The following is a 20,262-nucleotide window of genomic DNA, read 5'->3' on the forward strand; positions in this document are numbered from 1 at the left end:
TTTTTAATCTCACCAAGGTTATGATTATCTTTAGGTCGTGGCTTGGCCAGAGTTTGCACAGTTACGGCAGCGTACAATCTCAATATACCATCGGTATTCTGAACGCGAAACGCAACAACGCTCTGTATTTCAAATCTCTCAATTGTTATGAAAGCTTATCAATAAGAAGTCAACGATATACCTGAAGGGCTTAGTCCTTGCACAAACTCCGTGTTCCCAAATGATTTTAATGCTACCCCAGTTGTACTTTTCTTGAACAATATATTTTATTTGTAATCTGACAGAATAAACATGACTGGGACCTTCAAGCAATATTTTGAATCGTCAGTATTGTTATTTACAATATTTATAACGCCACTGTTTACTCGGCAAAGAGTTTATTCAAGAGAAGAAGATAACTTTTTGATCTTTCGGGTCATCGTGTGCTTGATTTTACATCTGGTTCAACAGCTGTACACATTTTCTGACAAAGCTCACGGTGGGTCGGACTCAAATTTGGTGTCGTTCAGTCGGAGGGACCGCAAACAACCGAGGTTCGGCATAAACAATTTCTATTTCGTACTGATTTGAAATCTTACGATGGTTTTTGCGAACGGTACGAATGAGGGAAAACATAAAGGTAGGATCACGTTCGCGTGTTTATTATTTTGCATAGTTTTTCACCAGCTCGCCACCAAGCACGTCTGTGAACAGTAGAATCTGTGGTACTTTGTGACTGCCATATGCAAGATATCTGATATAAAGTATGGTTTGGTGTATGAAGCTATTGTAAAGATTTTATTATGAGAAAGCAAAGCGAAGACTCCTCATTCTAGTAGACTATCAAAGTTCAAATATGGTGATCATGATCAATCGAACAAATAACGACTGTTTGTCCACGTTAAACAAGAAACAAGTGGAAAGAACATTTGCAAGTTAATTTCTCGAGTTGTAAAAGCTGCCTGTTGAATTTACACTAAGTGCGTGATATCTCTGCATATATATTGTACAAACGCACATTTCAGTCTGATACCATACATTACGTATATACAAATCTTTATGACTAATATCAGTGGCGTGCCCTACGCGGGCCATTTATCATATACTTGTGACGTTTCAAGGACAAGAAGAATGATACACTGGGGGCAAGATCTGGTAGCACGATCGAAGGGAGATTGAGTTTCGGTACATATTTATGGGCTATTTGTTAGTGGATCAAGTATGTAGGCCTACTGTTGTAAACGCACAGAAAGGAACTTTATACATGTACGTTCATAAATGGCCCATCACTCCGGACGTATACCGAGACAATCTCTTAGTCCTGGGTTAGTAAAGCTACGCTGAAAAGAATGTTCATTAAATAAATATGAACTTTTGAACTCAAAGTGTTTGATCTACAACATGCATTTTTCCAACATTTCAGAGTCTCGAAACCGTTCATTCGGGTTTCGATAAATTCCCATCTTTTGTTAAAGAAAGTGAAGACAACTTCATATGCTGAGAGAGTATGACATGAAATAAAATACATCAAAAGCCGTTTCCAACAACGATGGCATCTCGCTGATCATTCAAGTTAACTGCACAAATACTATGAACACTTATGCTCGCAGTAATATACTGGATTAATTTTAGTTTTTTGTATATAAGAATACTTGAAGTACAGTATACACATTGTTCATAACTCAGGATTCGGTTGTCGTATATTTCCTATGTCTAAGCATATTTAACTCAAATGCATGACCAGTCTGCGACCTAATTTTACGTTTTGGTGGGGCCAACAACGTGTCGAAGTATATGATATTATGTAATTTGTTCTGACAAAGAATAAGCAATCGCATGCAATCTACCCAGATCACTTCAGATCAAACTTTGTTTGAAAACTTGCATTGTGTCATACTAAAACTTTTATTGTGAAAAGTAATAGCCACAGAGTGAGTGTTACGGATGGCTATCGAACATACAAACTCAGAATAACGAAAATGGCACACATTCGTAAATGTTAGATTACTCTCTGCATGAATGTATATTGAAATTTCAGATATACACTTTAAATCTGAAGCCGTCCTGGTCAGTTGTTTTATGAAGGAGAAAATCTCCCAGGTAAAGCATTAATTTCACACTCAAAATAGTTTCAATGACGTCTCGGTGGCATAGTCGAACTCGCGTTCTGCAACATTACAACAACTTAATATCGTTTACCGTTTAGAAATAGCAATATTACATTTCTTCAGAGGATAGGGAGGCAGAAACAACAACTGCAGTAACTGACAAGGGAAGCGAAGTTGCAAGTGATGGACATGCCAGATTTTGGATGTTTAACGATATACGTGTCTTCTCGGCGTTGGTCTTCATCATCACTGTGGTGCATGCTAGTGTACTTTCCTTCACCTCTGGGATTCTCTACACGCTTGAAAAAAGATATGGGTGAGTTAAAACTTTGTCAAAATAGAGATAGCTTCAAGTTGATAAAGAATGCGACAGTCATGACGTAGCGGCCGATATGTAGCCCTGATGACTAACAATAGACATTCAGTGAGTAGATCTCATTCTTCATCACATAACTTACTGACTCATGATCCTTTCGTTACGTTCTCATATAATAGAGAGGTTAAGATTGTAACGTAGAGTGGCTACGCGTTCCGGACGCGTAATGTTTTGCAGAGATTTGGATTAAGACTAGACTGGCCCGTCGATAAACTTTCTCGCAAGTCTGTGGGCCATCGTGTTCACCCCACGATCTACGTAACAGCCAACCACTAATAAGGCAGTCTATTGAAGTTTATTTCTCCAATTTATGCTGTTTGATATTTATACGGTCAACAGACTTGGACTCAGTTTATAGGAAGTGCCGACTCACTCACCCGACTCACATAGTCGCATATTTTAGAGATTTTTGCTTTGATATCAAGTTAATAGAACAAATTGATAAAGACTTGAAATACTGAAAATTTTATTTGAGTTTGAACAACCGTACAAAAGTACGGAGGATAGTTCAGAAGCCTGAATATCAGCAGTGCGTATGCGACGTCGTCTTCCGCGCTGTCGTCTGCAACTTCACTGTTTGGGTTCTGTGGCTTTGTTCGGTGCAACTTTTCATCCTTTTTGTTACCTAACATAGCTCAGAATGAGACGGCAATAGATAAAAACACGAGAAACAACACAAAACAAAGGAATGTCAGTATTAGACATGAACTCTAGCACGAAGCGAGCGTAAAATCGCTCTCGTAGAACGTGTCCGTGCACGTGAAAAGTGGCCGTTTTAAGGAGTAAACGATTGTCAAAGGACGAGAAAACGTATGACATCATTAGAACATAATAAAAGCGCGCAGAAAGTGATGACGTATCCGTTTACGTTCCGTTCTTGTATGAAATCTTAACCTCTTTAATATACTTCGCCATAGACTTTATGTTCGAAACCGACATTCTTTCCGTTTTGTATTGTTGCTCTTAGTTTTATCGATCGCGACGGATGTAATATTAACCTCTCTAACTTTGTGATGTCGTCCAATGATTCTAATGTTAGTAATAATGAAACAAAATCTAGAAACTTTTTGTGGTATTTTTATGACTTTAATCTCGAAAAAATCAAAAAAATGTATGAATGCCATTAAATTTTTGTAAAAACAACAAGTTGGCCTTGTAATGGGCCAGGAGCTGCAACTGTTGGTAATGTTTTCAATATTTCTATGCAATATATCAAACGGTCTCTTGGTGTGTCTCTTTAGCATGCTGAAAAACACAATATTCAGTTCGTCAACAAAACCTGTTTTCGTATTGGTGATAATTGAATTAGAGTTCAGACTGAAAGTTATTTGTCAATGATACAAATGCACGGTACAGTCCATAGGCTGTGTTGGCAAGCTGAATATTTGACAGCTCAACATGCTGTAGGGAGTAGAACAAGACGCAATTATATAAACTGAACAAAAATATTGTCAAAATACAAAGGCCACTGCCCTGCTACTGCATACTGGCAGTGACAGTGATAGCTCTGACTCTGATGTAGTTTAAGAAGAGTTTCGGTCATAGGACACTCAATTGACAGTGAAACATACATGTACTTGTATACAAGATCCGGCTAGAGAGCAACGCATAGAAGACTAGGGGACTAACAGTTACCATGGATTTTTGAATTTTGGCATATATGAGAACAATCAAATATTAGAGAAAAAAGATTGGGTCACCATGCTTGATCTTATTTAAATACACGATGAAAATTCAGAGTTTTTCTCAAATCACTTAAAACCATTTATTTTAAGTTCATGCAGTGAATGAAATTTCCACAACTTATCGTACAATAACACAAAAGGAAAGCTTTGAACCATGAAGACTCTAATTTAAATGAAAAAATGTGCGACTAAATGGAATCATTTATTTTTTACCAAATTTACCATTATTACATTCAAAATTTCTGAGACTAAAACATTAATTTGATGGAATATTTTAACCTAAAACTCAAGTCAGCTGAGACTGATAAATACAAAAAGTCCACTGATGCATTTAAAAATGAATCAATTCAAGAGCTTGCCCTAGGTATATGGCTCTACAACCTGCTGATGAGAGGAAATGTTGAACATCTGCGTGCAGAACTATGCGATGCATGTTTATTTTACTCCGCGTGCATTCCTGATAAGTATGCGGCCATATGGTAATTTTGGGGGACTTTAAAATTTTTGAGGGTATTGAGGGGGCATCTGAAATAAAAAGATTTCAATCGTGTTTCCTCCACCCGCCACCCCCTTTACTATTTTTTTGAACGCAGCCTAATGCCGACTTTGTTTACTGTGACTGTAAACCTTATACCATGGGGTTCTTTTTTCAGTCTTACCGCCGAACAGTTGGGTATCCTCCAAAGTGTGAACAGCATAACGGTGATGTGCACAATGCCCTTCGTCGCACACTTCTTCGGTAAACCGACCGACCACCGTCCACGTTGGCTTGGTGTAGGTGTCATCGTCTTGGGCATCGCGTACTTGGTGAACGTTCTGCCGCAGTTCGTATTTCCTCCATACGAGTACGACAAGGTCGGCAATTATTCCTCGGGAGGACCTGCCACTGGTTCCGGTCTGTGTGGAACCAGCCCTACAATCGGTGGAGGAGACGACGGGTGTGACGAGGCTGAGCAAGATGCTTCTGCGGAGAGTCAGAAAGCATACACTTTCTTCGCTGTCGGTAATGCGCTGTCCGGAATCGGGTACGGATTCTTGGGTTCACTGTGTTTGTCTTACATCGATGATTTTGCTGGTCGCCAAGCCGCGCTCTTGCTAGGTGAGAACAGAATCAACCAACTTACCAATACCACAAAATAGTCCATGCGCATCTTTTCGTCCGTCCAATGGATCCAAATATTCATTCATCCACCACCTCTCCACCCATTCCTTCTCTTGCTAAACTTGTTTCATGTCAACAACGTCTGATGTTGGTGGTGGGAAACTAACTGAAAATGAAACTCTCGGGCACCTTTACAATATCCCAAACTTTGCTTTCGGTCATGTCTTCCCCAGAATTTGCAACTTATAATTTGATGTTTTCCTGCTAAGATGCGCAGCGTCACGTTACCCTTGTATAGCACACGACATAAGCGATGATGTGTTGCTAAACATTTTGTTGTCTTTCCCCCTTCTATTCATATAATTGTAGAACATTTTTCACTGCCTAGGTTTGTCTGATGCAGCATGGGGTCTCGGCTTACCACTTGGCTTTGGCGTCCTTGGTCTAGCGTGTCTCTCCCAGTATGTGGACTTCAACCGTGTCGACATGGCCGAAATTGACATCGATGAGTCTGATCCACGATGGGTAGGTGCGTGGTGGCTTGTTGGACTGGTGGGCGGTCCCTTGATTATTCTGTTATCCGTGCCTCTTTTTTTCTTTCCAAAACGTCTGCCCATCGACGAGAACGACAGAGTAAAGGGAGATGAGGAAAGTGAGAGTGAACAACGCGAGAAATCTAATAGTTCGAAAGGAACATCGCTTCTACATAGCGTAAAAGGTATGTATGTATGTATGTATGTATGTATGTATGTATGTATGTATGTATGTATGTATGTATGTATGTATGTATGTATGCATGCATTATGTTAGCAGTGCAACGGTTTGTCTCATATTTTTATTACATTCGCTCATGGTGGTTTCTCAGAACCTTGGGAAAGTTTCCCTTCAGGAAATGCCAGCCACAGACCACTATACGTCAGGTTTGCCCGGCTTGAGACAAATGCCTATTGAAGGTTTCAGGTCGCTGTTCTTGTAAAGTGTGTGTCTTTAAGTTGATATATTTAGAGAACATTCATATAGGAATCAAAGTACTTTGATTGCAATTCATAAATGGTCAGAGAGTTTAGTATGTCGATGAGACAAGGCTGACAGGTTTATTTAGTTGTTCGTGGTCGGTTTAACCGTTCTCCCGATTCATCATTAGGAAAGTTGTTGACGTTGAACATGTCGTTTGGTGGCATTTGACGTTGACGTGTCAGTTTATAAAAACGCCATAAAATTACATGCGTTCTCTGGTCCATGATGTTTTTGCAATAGCTTTTAGCAAAGACCAGATGTTATATACATCACAATCACCATATTGTGTTGATTCATTCGTATCGCGCCCTCTACATGGAGTGCTCTCCCGGTGGAGCGCTCTACATTCAGATCTGAGCGTATCTGCTATCCTAATCTGGTACTCATTAATATGAAAATATCCATTTTTAATCCATTTTTGTTCTTCTACCAACAGACTTTTTATTAATGACCTTGGATTTGATACGGAATCCTGTATTTGTGTTGTTATCTTTCGCCTATATTTTGACCAACCCAATTGCCTTTTCCCTATTCATGCCAAAATACTTCCAAAAGGACCTTGGTTTCACTACATCGATGTCTAACTTGATCGTTGGTGAGTAAGAAATGCTTGCGTAAGGCCTAGATATATATTAGGGGCCCAAGCCTACCGGGCCTGGGCCCCTATTGGTTTTACTGGAGTTCAATATTTTCATCTTGTTATATTGAGCGACATTGTTACAAAGATGCAGGTCAAAAGTAATCAAGTCTCAAATTTTAATCTTTGAATATTTATAAGAACTCATTTGGTTGAAATTATCACTCTTTCACGCAAACCAATAACATGGCGTACATTACTAAACGAGGCAGAAATCAATCCACTTCTCAGTATGTTGCGTATAGTCATTATGAAGGATCAGCCGACGGCTACTAGTAAATAAGATAATATTGTGAAGACTGAAAAAGTGATTAATCATGTATTATTTATTTATTTATTTATTTATTTATTTATTTATTATTTATTTATTTATTTATTTATTTATTTATTTGTCTTTGCCAGGAATCATGTGGCTATTCCCTCATTTCCCAACTGCGATTATCTTGGGTTTGTTATTAAAGAAGTTCAAAGCAGGATCGGTTGGATTGACGAAGTTGATTATAGGTCTTACTCTGACCATTCTCATAACCAATATTCTGATCATCATCATTCCATGTGAGGGCCCTTATCTACGTGGAACAAGGTGATTTTATTATATACATTCTGTAAACAAGTTAACCAAACGCTGAACCAACGAAATCGTTGCAGGCAAAACGAACGCCTCTCTCCTCTGCTTAAAGTGATTCCATCTGAAGGGGTGCAATATTAAAATTTTGAGATTTTGAAAGTGCAAGGTCAACTTCACTACCACCAACCCACCCCTCGACACACACACACACACACACACACACACACACACACACACACACACCCACACACCCACACACACATAAACACACCTAAATCTCCCGCAGTTCAGTTAAATTTCTTAAAGTAAATTTGATACCTCTGTTTAATTTTGAGAAATCCATAAAGGTACTTCTATACATCGGGAAAATCGCGCTAATAGATATGTTACAATGGTTAACTCCCGATATTCCGTCCATTAGTTATGTGAGTCTCAGTGCAATAAAGGCAAATGCCCATACCTAATGATTTTCAGGGAAGGCGAGAAGATGGTCGTTGGCTGCAATTCTGGGTGCGATTGCGATCTTGGTCATTATCAACCTGTGTGTGGCTCTGACGGTATGGACTACTACTCGCCATGCTATGCCGGATGCTCATCTTATATCAGTGATAAGGTATCAAAGAATCTTGACTTAAACTGACAATACTCAATTAGAAATCCAGTTCGCTTCTCTGTAACAATGTTTTGAGCAAGTACCTGTTTTGGTGTAATAAGAACGTTCTCCATAAATACACAGTAACTCTAAAACTGTCAAATAATATGACAGAACCCCATGGCCTTGGAGGGCACTCTGTGAAGTTCCGAAGGTATTTCCCGAGGGATACGGTGTATTCTGCCGCCAGTACTTTTCCGAGCGAAGCGAGGAAAAGTACAGGCAGAATACACCGTATCCCGAGGGAAATACCTTCGGAACGCCACAGAGTGCCCTCCAAGGCCATGGGGTTCTGTTATTATTACATATGTTCCCCAATTTTGTCGATCGCCGTCGAAAAAAACAGCTAATCACGACACGGCCTGATTGCATATAGATTCTATATAGTGCGCATTGATATGCTGTCAATGAACTTTTCATCAGCTGTGAGCTCACTGATTGGCTAAGGGAAAACTTTCTACTATTCATATGCAAATTTTTGATGCAGCGTACCGAGTTCACTATATCACTGTATTTCCATCTCGACTAAGACAATACAAACTGACAGAATAAAAGACGTTTCAGGACAGAAATATTAAATATTTTAAATACATGTGAACAAAATTAGTATTTAGAGTAACAAGATCAATTGTAATAAAAATCAGAATGACTGAAACTTCCAAATTGTACGCGAAATTAAACTAATCGGAGTCCCACTACGGCTGTCAGCTCTACGGTTACGTGAATGAAACACGTTGGTGTACGGACATCTGGCGAAGAAAGACGCTGTTAACAGTTGTTTTCTGAGGCCGCAATGTTGAATGTGAAGTAAACTGTTGAAGATTCCTCCGGTGATTTGAGAATAGCCCGGGTAACTGGTTTTGAACTTGCTGGCTACACCATTGCAAGGATTGCGAAGTACTGATCGCCGCGTTGTCGGAGGAGCCGATCTATCACATTTGTCTTTGCCGTGGCCGACATGGGTATATTGCTTGTCGATGTGCTCGGCCCGGGTGCACGGTCCCTCATCACGGTCCCTCTGTCACGGACCGAGGTCACGGGTTGAATTTGTCATCAACCCGACTCAATATTACTCATTTGCCGTTGTTGATCTTCGTAGGCGAGTGATTAATGGTAACTGGATACCGATCGCGAATCTAGCTCATACTCTTCGTCGCTGTTTCTGTACGCTGACGTAAACCGGCAAGATTTACGTCACGGTCGTGGGTCAAGCTCGACTGGTACAAGTTTCCGTTGTTATTGTCCGAAGCCAGTCGTTGAAAACAGCAACTTCGGGACGCGTTTCCATAACGGTTTTTCCGTTTATTTTCTTGCAACCTGACGAGAGCTTTGACGTCTTCGGTCGAGACCGCAGCAAATCTTGCAGATGTCAACGCTTCGGTGTACCTTCGCCGGTACACCGCTTCCATCGTAGTCACAGTATTTTGTTCCGTCCGTGCCGAGATATTAGTTTCACTTCGATAATAAAATTCTGATTACAAATGTTCAAAATAAGGGACACGGTCAGTTTCTTCAGCCTGGGGGGGGGCCGGGGGGGGGCCGGTGGATTCATGGGGGGGGGTCACCCTGTTTTTGACTTTGGTGATGGGGGGGGGTCACCTTGTTTTTGAAATGCCCAATAGGGGGGGTCAGTGTGTTTTTGAATTTTGACACAGGCTCATCATTGCCTAAAATGCTAGTGTCAGCCACAAATTTCATTATTCAGTTGTATTTTTCGGCGCGCCCTTCGGGCGCGTAACTTTAATAATCAGTCATATTTTTCAGCACACCCAACTTTAACATATCAAGCATACATACATCAGAGATATCTGTATGTTCAATATTTTTCAGCGTGCTCTTCAAGCTCATTACTTTAATATATATCAGACATTTTTCAGCATGCTGTTGAACAGGTGCATGACTTTAATATACAAGGCATATATATCAGAGATATCAGGATGTTTCATATTTTTCGGCGCGCCCTTCGGGCGCCATACTTTAATAAATCAGAGATATCTTGATGTTTGCTAAGTGAAAGTGTACCATTATGAAATCTGCATTTCATATGAAAAGGATGACAAATATCTGATACTTTTCTGTTCTCTCTATGAGAATTCAGTATGAGAAAGCAACATGCACAAATATTTCACAATATATATTTGATACAGTGACTTATTTTAGAGATAGAAAAATGACAAGATATCTTTCCTTCTCATTGATGCAATTATTTTCCTTTGTGTCACAGGTTTTCTGTAGAAAGATGCTTTTTTATGAACAAAATAACAGTTAAAAAGGCAGTTTTTGTCATTATTAGCTGTGCTTTTATGGTTTCAATGTTACAAGAAAAGGTCCTCTCAGACACTGTACACATCAGATTTGGCTAAAAAAGCTCTCTATGGCTCCTCAGGAGATTTAATTGGATGGTTGGCAAGTCTTACACCCATCAAAGTTTTTGATTCACTGCTTTTTCCTCTTTGATATTAATGATTGACATCCATTTCTGTACAACAGTTCAGGACATCTGGTTAAGCATAGAAAGTGTGAAATACATTCAAAGCTCATTCAAAATAAAGCTCATTCAAAATGTACTGTATTCAAACTTTAAGATTGACACTTTGAAATTCCTATCTTCAACTGACATGTCAACAATTTCATTAAAACATAGAATGACTATTTAAAATATAAATATATGTAAAATGTAAAATATAAAATATATATATTATAATATATATATATATATAATATATATATATATATATATATATATATATATATATATAATTTTTGTCCACCTTTTGCTTTACCTATGTCGCGCGCCGGGGGGGGGGGGGGTCACCTGTTTTCGAAATTTGGAATAGGGGGGGTCACCCTGTTTTCAAAATTGGCAAAGGGGGGTCAGCCACTTTTGACGTCGGAAAAAAATAATCCACCGCCCCCCCCCCCCAGGCCGAAGAAACTGACCAGTCCCTAAATACAGTTCTGCCAATCGTAATAATTATTTTCCTCCACAGATATACAATCCGCTTCAATATTTATTGTTGTTCAGGAGCCGGCGACAATATTTACCAATAGAAAGTAGTACGGGATAATAACTAATTTGCATAATTTAGCGTGAAATAATTTCTTAACCATGGTTTTCTATGTAAACATTATTTAATGGCACGTGACCTGTTTTCGAAATGCTTTGCAGTTGACAAAACACGTGAAATACTTGCTGAAAGCAAGCAATGAGTAAAATATTTAAAAGCAGTGATAATTAGCTCAATCAAAAGCTAAAATACTTTGAAAAGTGTCACAATTTTTAGAAAATGCAAAAAACATACAGGGACTATATTATCTCTGTCAGTGAAAATACCAACTTTATTTCGCTGCCAACAGACTGGTATCTGTGGTAAATATGTAATAATATGATGCATTACACTTTGTTTTACTTGTCTGCCACTTCCGATTTGAGTTATTGAGAAGACTGAAGAATAGGGGGTCCATGCCTGGTCTAGTACAATATATTTATGCACCACAATGATTGAAACCGCCGTCAGACAAGCACTAATATCTGCCATTGGGGACGTGGCCCAGTGTTTTTGTGGTGTGCCTGTTATGTTATGTAACCATAATTACAAACGTCCGCGAATATTAAACGATTTTGCTGCGGCCTATTAAAATTCCAGCGGGGCGTCGCACATTCTCTTTGTTTTACAAAGTAAATGTTTCAACCTTCAGAAACAAGTGATAACAGTGGTTATTTAATATTCAGCAAATATTTATTCTGCAAACTTCGTTCATTTGATATGTGTCATAGATATCAGTGTACGTTGTTACCGTGCATGGATACACTTTTCAAGAAAACAAAAACTGTCTCCCCTAACCGCTGCAATATACGTGAGCAAAGCTCCCTGGAACTTTCAGATAGACTGGCCTTGGAGATAGATATTTGGCCTCTCATATTTTAACGACCCTTTTCTAATCTACTGCTTTTGTGGGCTCATTTGAAGCTCCTGGAGTAAATGAAGTATTTACCCACTGTCTTATTTTTGCACAAAATTCCACCTACAGTTAAAATAGGAATGTTGGCAAGTCAGAATATCAAAGTACTTATGTAAGGTAATTTGTTTCCATAGAACAAAGCTTTTCACGGTGAGCCCCGATTTTTATTCTTGATTTTGAAAGAGAATGGTTGAATGTGTTCTTGACAAAAGTTTGAGCAGGGGTTACAAGTCTTTCAATTTCCAGGTGCATGCTACCTTAATCATATTACTTTGTTTCATGGTGTTAAACCACAATATTAACCATAGGCTTCCCATTTGCCTGTAGAATTTTACTGACTGTCTGTGCATTAACCCAGACGACCCTGCCAATGCATTCGCACAAGATGGACTATGTCCTATTCCTCTTTGCAAGTATTTCATCGCTTTTCTCGTGATCCTCTTGGTCTTCTCTGCCGCCAACAGTGGATTGAGCCTGCCTGTTACCATGGTAACAATCAGGTAGGTACTCTCTCCAATAACATCGAGAGTGCACATCGGCAAATTTTAATGCTCTTGTTGAATAATATGTAGTACAAATATAGTCTGTTGATATTATATTTTATGCATCGATAATCTTTAATTTCCCTAGGTGTGTTGAAAAGGGGCAGAAGTCGTTTGCATTGGCGGTGAAACAAGTGATAGCGTCATTATGTAAGTGACCCTCCCTGATCGGTTTTTTTTCGAAACGATCTTCATTGCTTAGCCAATGTCGGTGAAGCTGCAAATTATCGTGCGAACACTAACCCGTCGTCATTATTGATAAGAAGTGAACCTTTACTAGTGAGTCAATGTAATTGTCTTTTTTTTCTGTGAAGAAGTGGAGGGTACAAAGTTTGCAGTGATTGATCATCATGGGTCTTATTGAGATCAAGCGTAATAGGAAATGAAAATAACATTTAGAATATTGAATTATTCCAAACCGCTGTACAGATGTCGCGCTGAAAACTGCTCAGGCAAAATACTTACATCATTCAATACGAATGGCGAAATATCTGGTGTGATTTATCCAAGGCATTGCAGATTCTTTATTTAAAATATATATAATTGTCAATTTAACGTTGCTAATTAGAGGTACAAGTACGATATGTTGTGTCTACGATCCAATTTATTTTTTCAAATAAGTATTTTGGCTATTTTATGAGCCATGTAGTTTCTTTTTTAGATAAAATATTCACATTTGGCATAAAATGACCCGGGCAAACATCGAGTCATGTGACAAGATCTGAAACATTGGCACAAATTCGACTTTTCATTATAATCGATGATCTTCCACTAAGTCCAATCATGAAGCCTGGAAAAAGTCAAAAGTGATTTTACAGCAGGCAAAATCTTAATGTTCGGGATGGCAGATGTGTATTAATTTTTCTTTTTAATATATTCCAGTCCGAATTCCAGGTAACATCCTTAGTGGGACACTCATAGACTACACCTGTGTTCTGTGGCGCGAAGATTGCGGTAACAAAGGAGCATGCGCACAATATGACAACCGATTGTACCGTGTGGCTATGATGTCGCTCAGCGCCGCCATGAGTACAGTCTCGCTGTTCATGTTCTTCATCGTGTTGTACCTGGTCGTAAGAAGACACAAGCGGCAAGGTCGGGTTGACGGCCATGGCAAACAAGACAGTTCGACCCGAGATGATATTCAGCTACAAAAAGTCGAGGTCAGTGTACTTAATTTAGCTTCGTTTGTTTTGTGGCATTTCATGACCCCGGAAAATTTTCAACATTTTAACATGAATCTTCCAAGGATAAAAACCTCTCGTGGTATGCCAACCACTCTAGGCGATTTATTGCTTAATGTATGTGATGGGTGCTGCAGCAACATTTAATGATTTCCTGGTCCACGTTGTATAGAAAATTCATTCATTGAATATTTCTTCTCACTCGACATGTCGCATTCCTCTCTTTTCACAGGCATGTAGCTATGACAACCAAAGTTTCCGGCCAACAGAGTAATTCTTTCTGGCGAGTACATTTAAGCTCAACGCGTACGTTGCTTTATTACCACGGAATTTAGTCTTTCAATTCTTTGAGCATTAGGCCTACAAGACTTGACTTAGAATATACAAAAAGGATGCAATACAGTGTGACGGTACATATTGATGAGATGATCAGCAGTAGATGATGGTCCCCTTTGATATGATTGTGCTCGCACTCTATCAGCAGAAGGCTTATCAATAGACAGATCGATAGATCTCATATTTGAAATTCTCATTTTCGCGTGAAGGCTGTAAAATTGTCTAAATTGGTGCACCCACTTCAAATCCATTACTACTTTGTAGGAACATATATGTTTACTTTTACAAAAATGTGATCAGGAATAAATTACAAAGTCGTCTTCTTTATCCAGAATATTGTCGTCAAATTTACGTATAATGCTTTCGAATTTTTAGAATAAAGATAGAAAATTTTGTGATCAAATTATAGTTTGTATGACTGTATGGTATCAATGATCAAGTATACCTGTCATCGTCATATAAAAGTATTCGAAGACTTCAACCTAACAAATATATGCTCAAAATCTATATTGAAACTCTTCCTAAAGGTTGAATGATGAGAGCGCACTCAATGATCAGCGAGTATGACGAGTTGACGAACTCGGACAACATAAGGAATACTCGCAATTTTGAATACTGATCCGAAAAATATTAATAAATTGGTATTGTAATCATAAATTTTCCTTTTAAGTTTAAAACATATAACTAAGTGATAAAACATTTTCACTGTAGTTGGTTTGACTGATATCTTTTATCTCGAAATGTGAACTATTGTTGTCAACAAATCACAGCTGTATACGGCATAAATGTTGACATTAATAAAACATGACGTCGAGCCTAGCTTTATCTTTAGGGAAAACTGAAAGCTTTCTACTTTCCTCGCTAAACAGAAATTAAAGTGTAAGTTCACTGTCCTAGTGTTCTTGAAAACTGGTTCACATTGGAGTTTCCGCCTTTCTGAAAATGGTAATACAGAAATGTTGAGAGTCTAATATCGAAATGATTAAAGAAAGGTAGCAGCACGTCAATTTTCATCGCTGCGGAGGAGATGAAAGAAAAACAATTAGGATAATTTCTGCATGCTAAATCGTCGAGTGTTCCCTGTGAAGTATAAATTATATTAATTCCAAGGAATTAATTTCAAGATGTCATTATCAGTCGTGTCAGTATCGGTGGCTAAGCAACCACGACTACCACGGCTAAGCAGCTGTACGACACGTCACAGGGCTGTATGTAATCAGTCACTTGGCTTTCCATACGTTGCTGACATATGTTCACAGAGTGTAAACATCTGCTCTGTATTATCCAGGTTTTCTTCATGCTAAGATGCTAAGGCCGTGTCGGGGAGGAAAATTTTATGGTTATATCCTGCAAATCTCAGAGAAAGTTTAATAGATATATCCAAGTTTCATTATTTATTGTTTAACTCTGTGTCAGCTGGCGCTACATACACGCATACAATTTAACTCGAAAACACTGCTGCGATACGTTTTGCTTACAAAAGGTCGTGGCTGCATAAATGTAGTTGTGACTCAAAATCTGTTTTTATGATTTTTTTCACCATTTTGCTTTTAATGTCACCCACAGTTTCTTGTCATACTCCCCGAAACATATTTAGATACCGTGCACAGTATGTAGTTTGCATTGTTGTTGTTGACAGTGAATTCTGGTCCGGACGAGATTTCAAATATGCGTGCATATTTACATGTATAGACAATGTGTAGATTGAGGATAAATAATATATGTTTCAACATGCGTAAGGCCCGGAGTGGAACAAGTAGCGCTGGTTGATCGTTAAAATAAAAAAGTGTTAAAGTCATCAAAAGTATAGCTAAGGACCCTTTAAAAGCTGCTGGACTTTTGTCACACAAATGAAGTGAAAGCGTGTTTTCTTCTCCATCTGATGAAAACCAGCCCAAGAGCTTTAATTTTCCTTCAAGTTTGAAGGTGGCGCCTGCTGATCTAACTCTTAATATAACAAAAACGGTATTGTTGATATAGTCCTGCTTTGACAACGGTTGATTTTCACTTTCATCGGGACTTCAAGATGTATATGAGGATCATTTTCGCACAAGCATTTTTGAAGGGTCATAAATTTCACGCATGCTTTTAGGGAGGGTCATCATTTTTTGCGCAACTATTAGAAGCCAAGATGTGGTCAAGATAGTGCTTCGTCCAAAAAATATTAAATCATAATACATGGGAATTTATCACAACAATCCTCGTTTACAAAACAAGCTACATAAAATTATGCACTTTTATGTATGATTGATAGATGTAATTTATGTCAATGTAATTTGCTTAAAGTGTGAAGTAAAAGATGCTTGTGTATACAATAAATTGGATTTTTGGATTTCATCGAAAAAGTTAGTTCACCATAAGAAAACTCAGAATTTTTTTCCACTATAAAACTGTCAATATTTGTTCATTTATAGACATTGGGTTGTTGACATAAATGTACTTTATTAGAATAGGGTGGTTATAAGTGCATACTGGAATTTGATTTTGGTGTTTCACCGAAAAATGTTTCATAGTACATAACAGCACATAGCAGCCTGTGAGAAAATTATTATTTTTTAATATAAAGCTAGCGACATCTGTGCATTTATAGACGTTTGAAAATTGATATCCAATGTACTTATTAGAATAGGGTGATTACAAGTGCATATGTATTGAATAAATTTGATTTCGGAATTTCACCGAAAAAGTTGATTTACTATACATGACATCTTTGAGAAAACTATAAACAATTCACAATACTAAACTAACTAAATCTTTGCTTTTATAAGTGTTTGATATATGATATAAATGTGCTTGATCAGAATAGGGTGTTTCAAAGTTCAGATGTAAACAACAAATATAACATTGCAATTTCACCCCAAAATAGCAATTCACTTCTCATTGTAGTCTAGGAGTGAACTAACACATTTTCGCCGACAAAACTTTCGCTATGTCTGTGCATTTATAGGTAATTGTTATTCAAAAGTGACTTTCAGGCTGTAATAAGTTTCTTGACAAACCATTATAGTGCTCTCTGTACAATTACAAGCTAAACTATGAATGAAGGCAAATTTACAGCTATTGCCCTTTTAATTTTGGATAGCCAATTGTACTACGAGTAGTTGACAGAATTATTTATCGTGAAATGTGATTTTTTTTCATCGAAGAACTTGAAATCTTGCATAAAAGTGAATATTCGTATGTAAAAATAAAGTATTCGCTAAAAATTCAAGGTCAATGACACGTATGTGCGCATATACATTCGAGGTTTCACTTTTTTTCTCGCAAACACTTTCGAAGGGTTACTATTTTCGTGCAGCATCATTTTGAAAAACACCGGCCCTCCCCTCCTCTGTAATTTCTGTCCAGTCCCGAAGGACACATAAATATTTCAAATCTATTCCCATAAGGATTTGGAATGATCAATGATGAAAGCTATCAAATTCACAGAACAAGAGAGTACAAATGAGACATTTAGTCTACGCCTTCACTATATTTAGACAACTGAATTGTATAGACAGTCATCAATGCACTGTTTATGTCGTTCCATTAAAGCACGAGAAGAACTAAACGTTTAGTTGTAAAGTTCATTGAAACGTTGATGGGTGTGGATTATCGAAATAATGATGCCGCGAGATCTGATAATTGATCGTCTAAATAGAGCAAGTTATAAACTGTCAGCGGCTCAATGAATACGGGAACAGTAACTTTAAATGTTCGTACCATTAAATCTCTTTAATATTACATCTGTTGTGGATCGAGTGTTGACATTCAAATCTTTAAAATAAAAAAAAAAAACAGACTCTGAGTCACTACTCTATTTATGGAGCCACGACCCTTTGTACAGATTACAATTAAATGTCAATTGACGGTCAGATTACGGAACAAGAACAGTCTTCTCGTTATACCACAACACAGGATCATGTTTCTGAAAGGCTGCTGAACCGTCAGAATATCGAAACGTTTTCAGATTCTTAGAAAAATTGTGTAGGATAAAATTTTCACTTTTGTGAAACAAGATTTGATAATCAGTCGCACCAAGTGGAACTCAAGGCAAATTCTAGATTTTATTTTCACAGCGAGCTCGAGCACAGCCCGGACGGGATCAACTAATGCTTCGTTTTCTTGGGCTGTGTGCACACACGTTTACGTATGTCGGCATTCGAAATAATAGTACACATATTCAATTCTGTCTTTTTTGATTGAAATACGCTTGCAAGACCGGCCATATCGTGTAAACGGTCATGCTTCAGTAATCCTTTACAGATGTTCGTCCTCCACGGTATTTTTCTAATGCCGACCACAGATTTGTATTAGGTCATGAAATTGAAATTTTAAGGCAATCTTTTGATAGGTAACTAATATACGAAACAACTTGAGTGATGGTGAGCCGAGGTGAAAGAGACGATATTCAATCAAGCGGGATGAAATAAAATTGTTTGAATTTGTAGCATGCTACATCGGGCTTTAGTGCTTGCAGCTAACCCACAAATCATGATCAAATGACTCGCCTATGATGACCCTATAGATACATTCACAAATGTTTTCAGACCACTTCTCCCGTGCATACCGATTGACCTTTACAAGAAAAGTAAATTCGACCTTTATAGATTGCCTCTGACTGATCGCGATCAGCGTTAGGAAAAAAACGTAAAATCACAACGTCATTCTATAGAACGTGACAACTATTTACTTTTAATTAACACTGCCATGCCACGTACCAACGCAATACTACAGATTATTCTCGCGTACGCTGACATCAAACATGTCAAAACCACTGGGGAAATCAGGAAAATTGAAGGTTTTGACGTTTGTTTTTCAACCAGTGTCAAAGATTCTATCGTCCACGCAATAAAACAGAATGGATGGAACAATTTTGAATATGATGATGACGTTCAAAATCACAATCAAGATTAATGGAGCTGTTTTTTTACATTTTGGTCATAAAAAGATGATGACACAGAAGCATATCGTGTATCAAGCGGTAATGCTTTATATAAATGTGCTTTTTTTTTCCACGGAGCGTGATTTTGAGATTGAAATATACAAGGACGAACGCGAGAAAACACAATAAAAATGCGTGGGTCAAGATTTTAAATAGCAAAACAAGAGTTACTGCACGATAAATCGTGATAGAACGGATGCCATTAATCAAATGTGGAGTGATGCACTGTAATAAATCGCACCGACACTTACTCTTAGAATGTTCATGTTCAGAGGTATTTGATCTTCTCTTCCAGAATCGCAATCTTTTTCTTTCCCTGAGCCAGAATATTGTCTTCTATGAGCGTGAAAGTGGCGAGTGTACAGGTAATATTGTCTTCTACGAGCGTTAAAGTGGCGAGTGTACAGGTTTAGGTATTCTATGCATTGATAGGTTTAGGTCATAGTCGTACGTGTCGTCATTGTTGCCCTTTCGTCATTGAGTCAATTACATTCACTTAGAAACACGTGAGAATTCAACCAAGGTGAAGGAAAATCGTTGTCAACATAACCACAATACTATACCCACTACGACAAATCCTGATTTTTAAACAGTCAGTATCCTTTTAAGGGAGAATGCGCCTCAAAAGTGAAAGACGTAAACTTTTGCTCAAAATTTCCTCTATCTATCTATCTGGAAAATTTTTGTAGCACCAAATACCCAAAGTGAGACAATGTTCAGTGGCGCTTAGCGTTACAGTGAAAAGTTAATGCTCTCTGGAAGATATAAGTTTTTAAGCGTCTTTTGAAAATGTTGACATTAAGAGAGGTTATGAGGTAATGAGGGGTAATGATTTCCGAAGGACAGGAGCTGGAATCTTTCAACCATTCTCTTTCAAAATCAAGAATAAGAATCGGGGATCCTGGTGCAAATTTCGGTACCAGAAAAACACATTACCCAAGATTTACCCATATTTGAAATTCAAAATGGCCGCCATCCCTGTGTTAACCCTACGGCGAAAAATACAATTTTCGATTCTCGAAAAACAAAGACGGTAAAAAATTTTCTTGCACCAAGATCTTTAAAAAAAACCCCACAAGTAGTAGGTTAGAAAAAAATTGTAAAAGTTTGCGAGTCAAGATATCTCTCCCCGGAGTGCACTCTACCTTCAAATATTAATTCAATCAGCCATGTGACATTTCCGATAAAT

General features: G+C 38.1%; 1 protein-coding gene across 1 annotated transcript; it reads left to right on the forward strand.

Annotated features, from left to right (window-relative positions):
• The first annotated feature begins 446 nt into the window (after window positions 1–446).
• On the forward strand, window positions 447–14,552 carry LOC139149560 (solute carrier organic anion transporter family member 3A1-like). The gene is made up of 11 exons (XM_070721381.1): window positions 447–619; window positions 2,211–2,403; window positions 4,802–5,247; window positions 5,639–5,968; window positions 6,704–6,862; window positions 7,307–7,487; window positions 7,947–8,085; window positions 12,415–12,587; window positions 12,718–12,779; window positions 13,512–13,792; window positions 14,046–14,552. Exons 1-11 carry the CDS (start codon window positions 580–582, stop codon window positions 14,085–14,087), a joined length of 2,046 nt encoding a protein of 681 aa, XP_070577482.1. The 5' UTR covers window positions 447–579; the 3' UTR covers window positions 14,088–14,552.
• Window positions 14,553–20,262: the final 5,710 nt, after the last annotated feature.

Source organism: Ptychodera flava, chromosome 14 (assembly GCF_041260155.1).
Source record: "Ptychodera flava strain L36383 chromosome 14, AS_Pfla_20210202, whole genome shotgun sequence".
Classification (NCBI taxonomy): Eukaryota; Metazoa; Hemichordata; class Enteropneusta; family Ptychoderidae; genus Ptychodera; species Ptychodera flava.

Bases quoted from the DNA above. Each gene is read 5' to 3' on its own strand.
- LOC139149560 (XM_070721381.1), top strand. From the start codon at position 580: ATGGTTTTTGCGAACGGTACGAATGAGGGAAAACATAAAG. The intron at 5,248-5,638 runs GTGAGAACAGAA...TTCACTGCCTAG, and splicing joins CCAAGCCGCGCTCTTGCTAG to GTTTGTCTGATGCAGCATGG. The intron at 5,969-6,703 runs GTATGTATGTAT...TTCTACCAACAG, and splicing joins GCTTCTACATAGCGTAAAAG to ACTTTTTATTAATGACCTTG.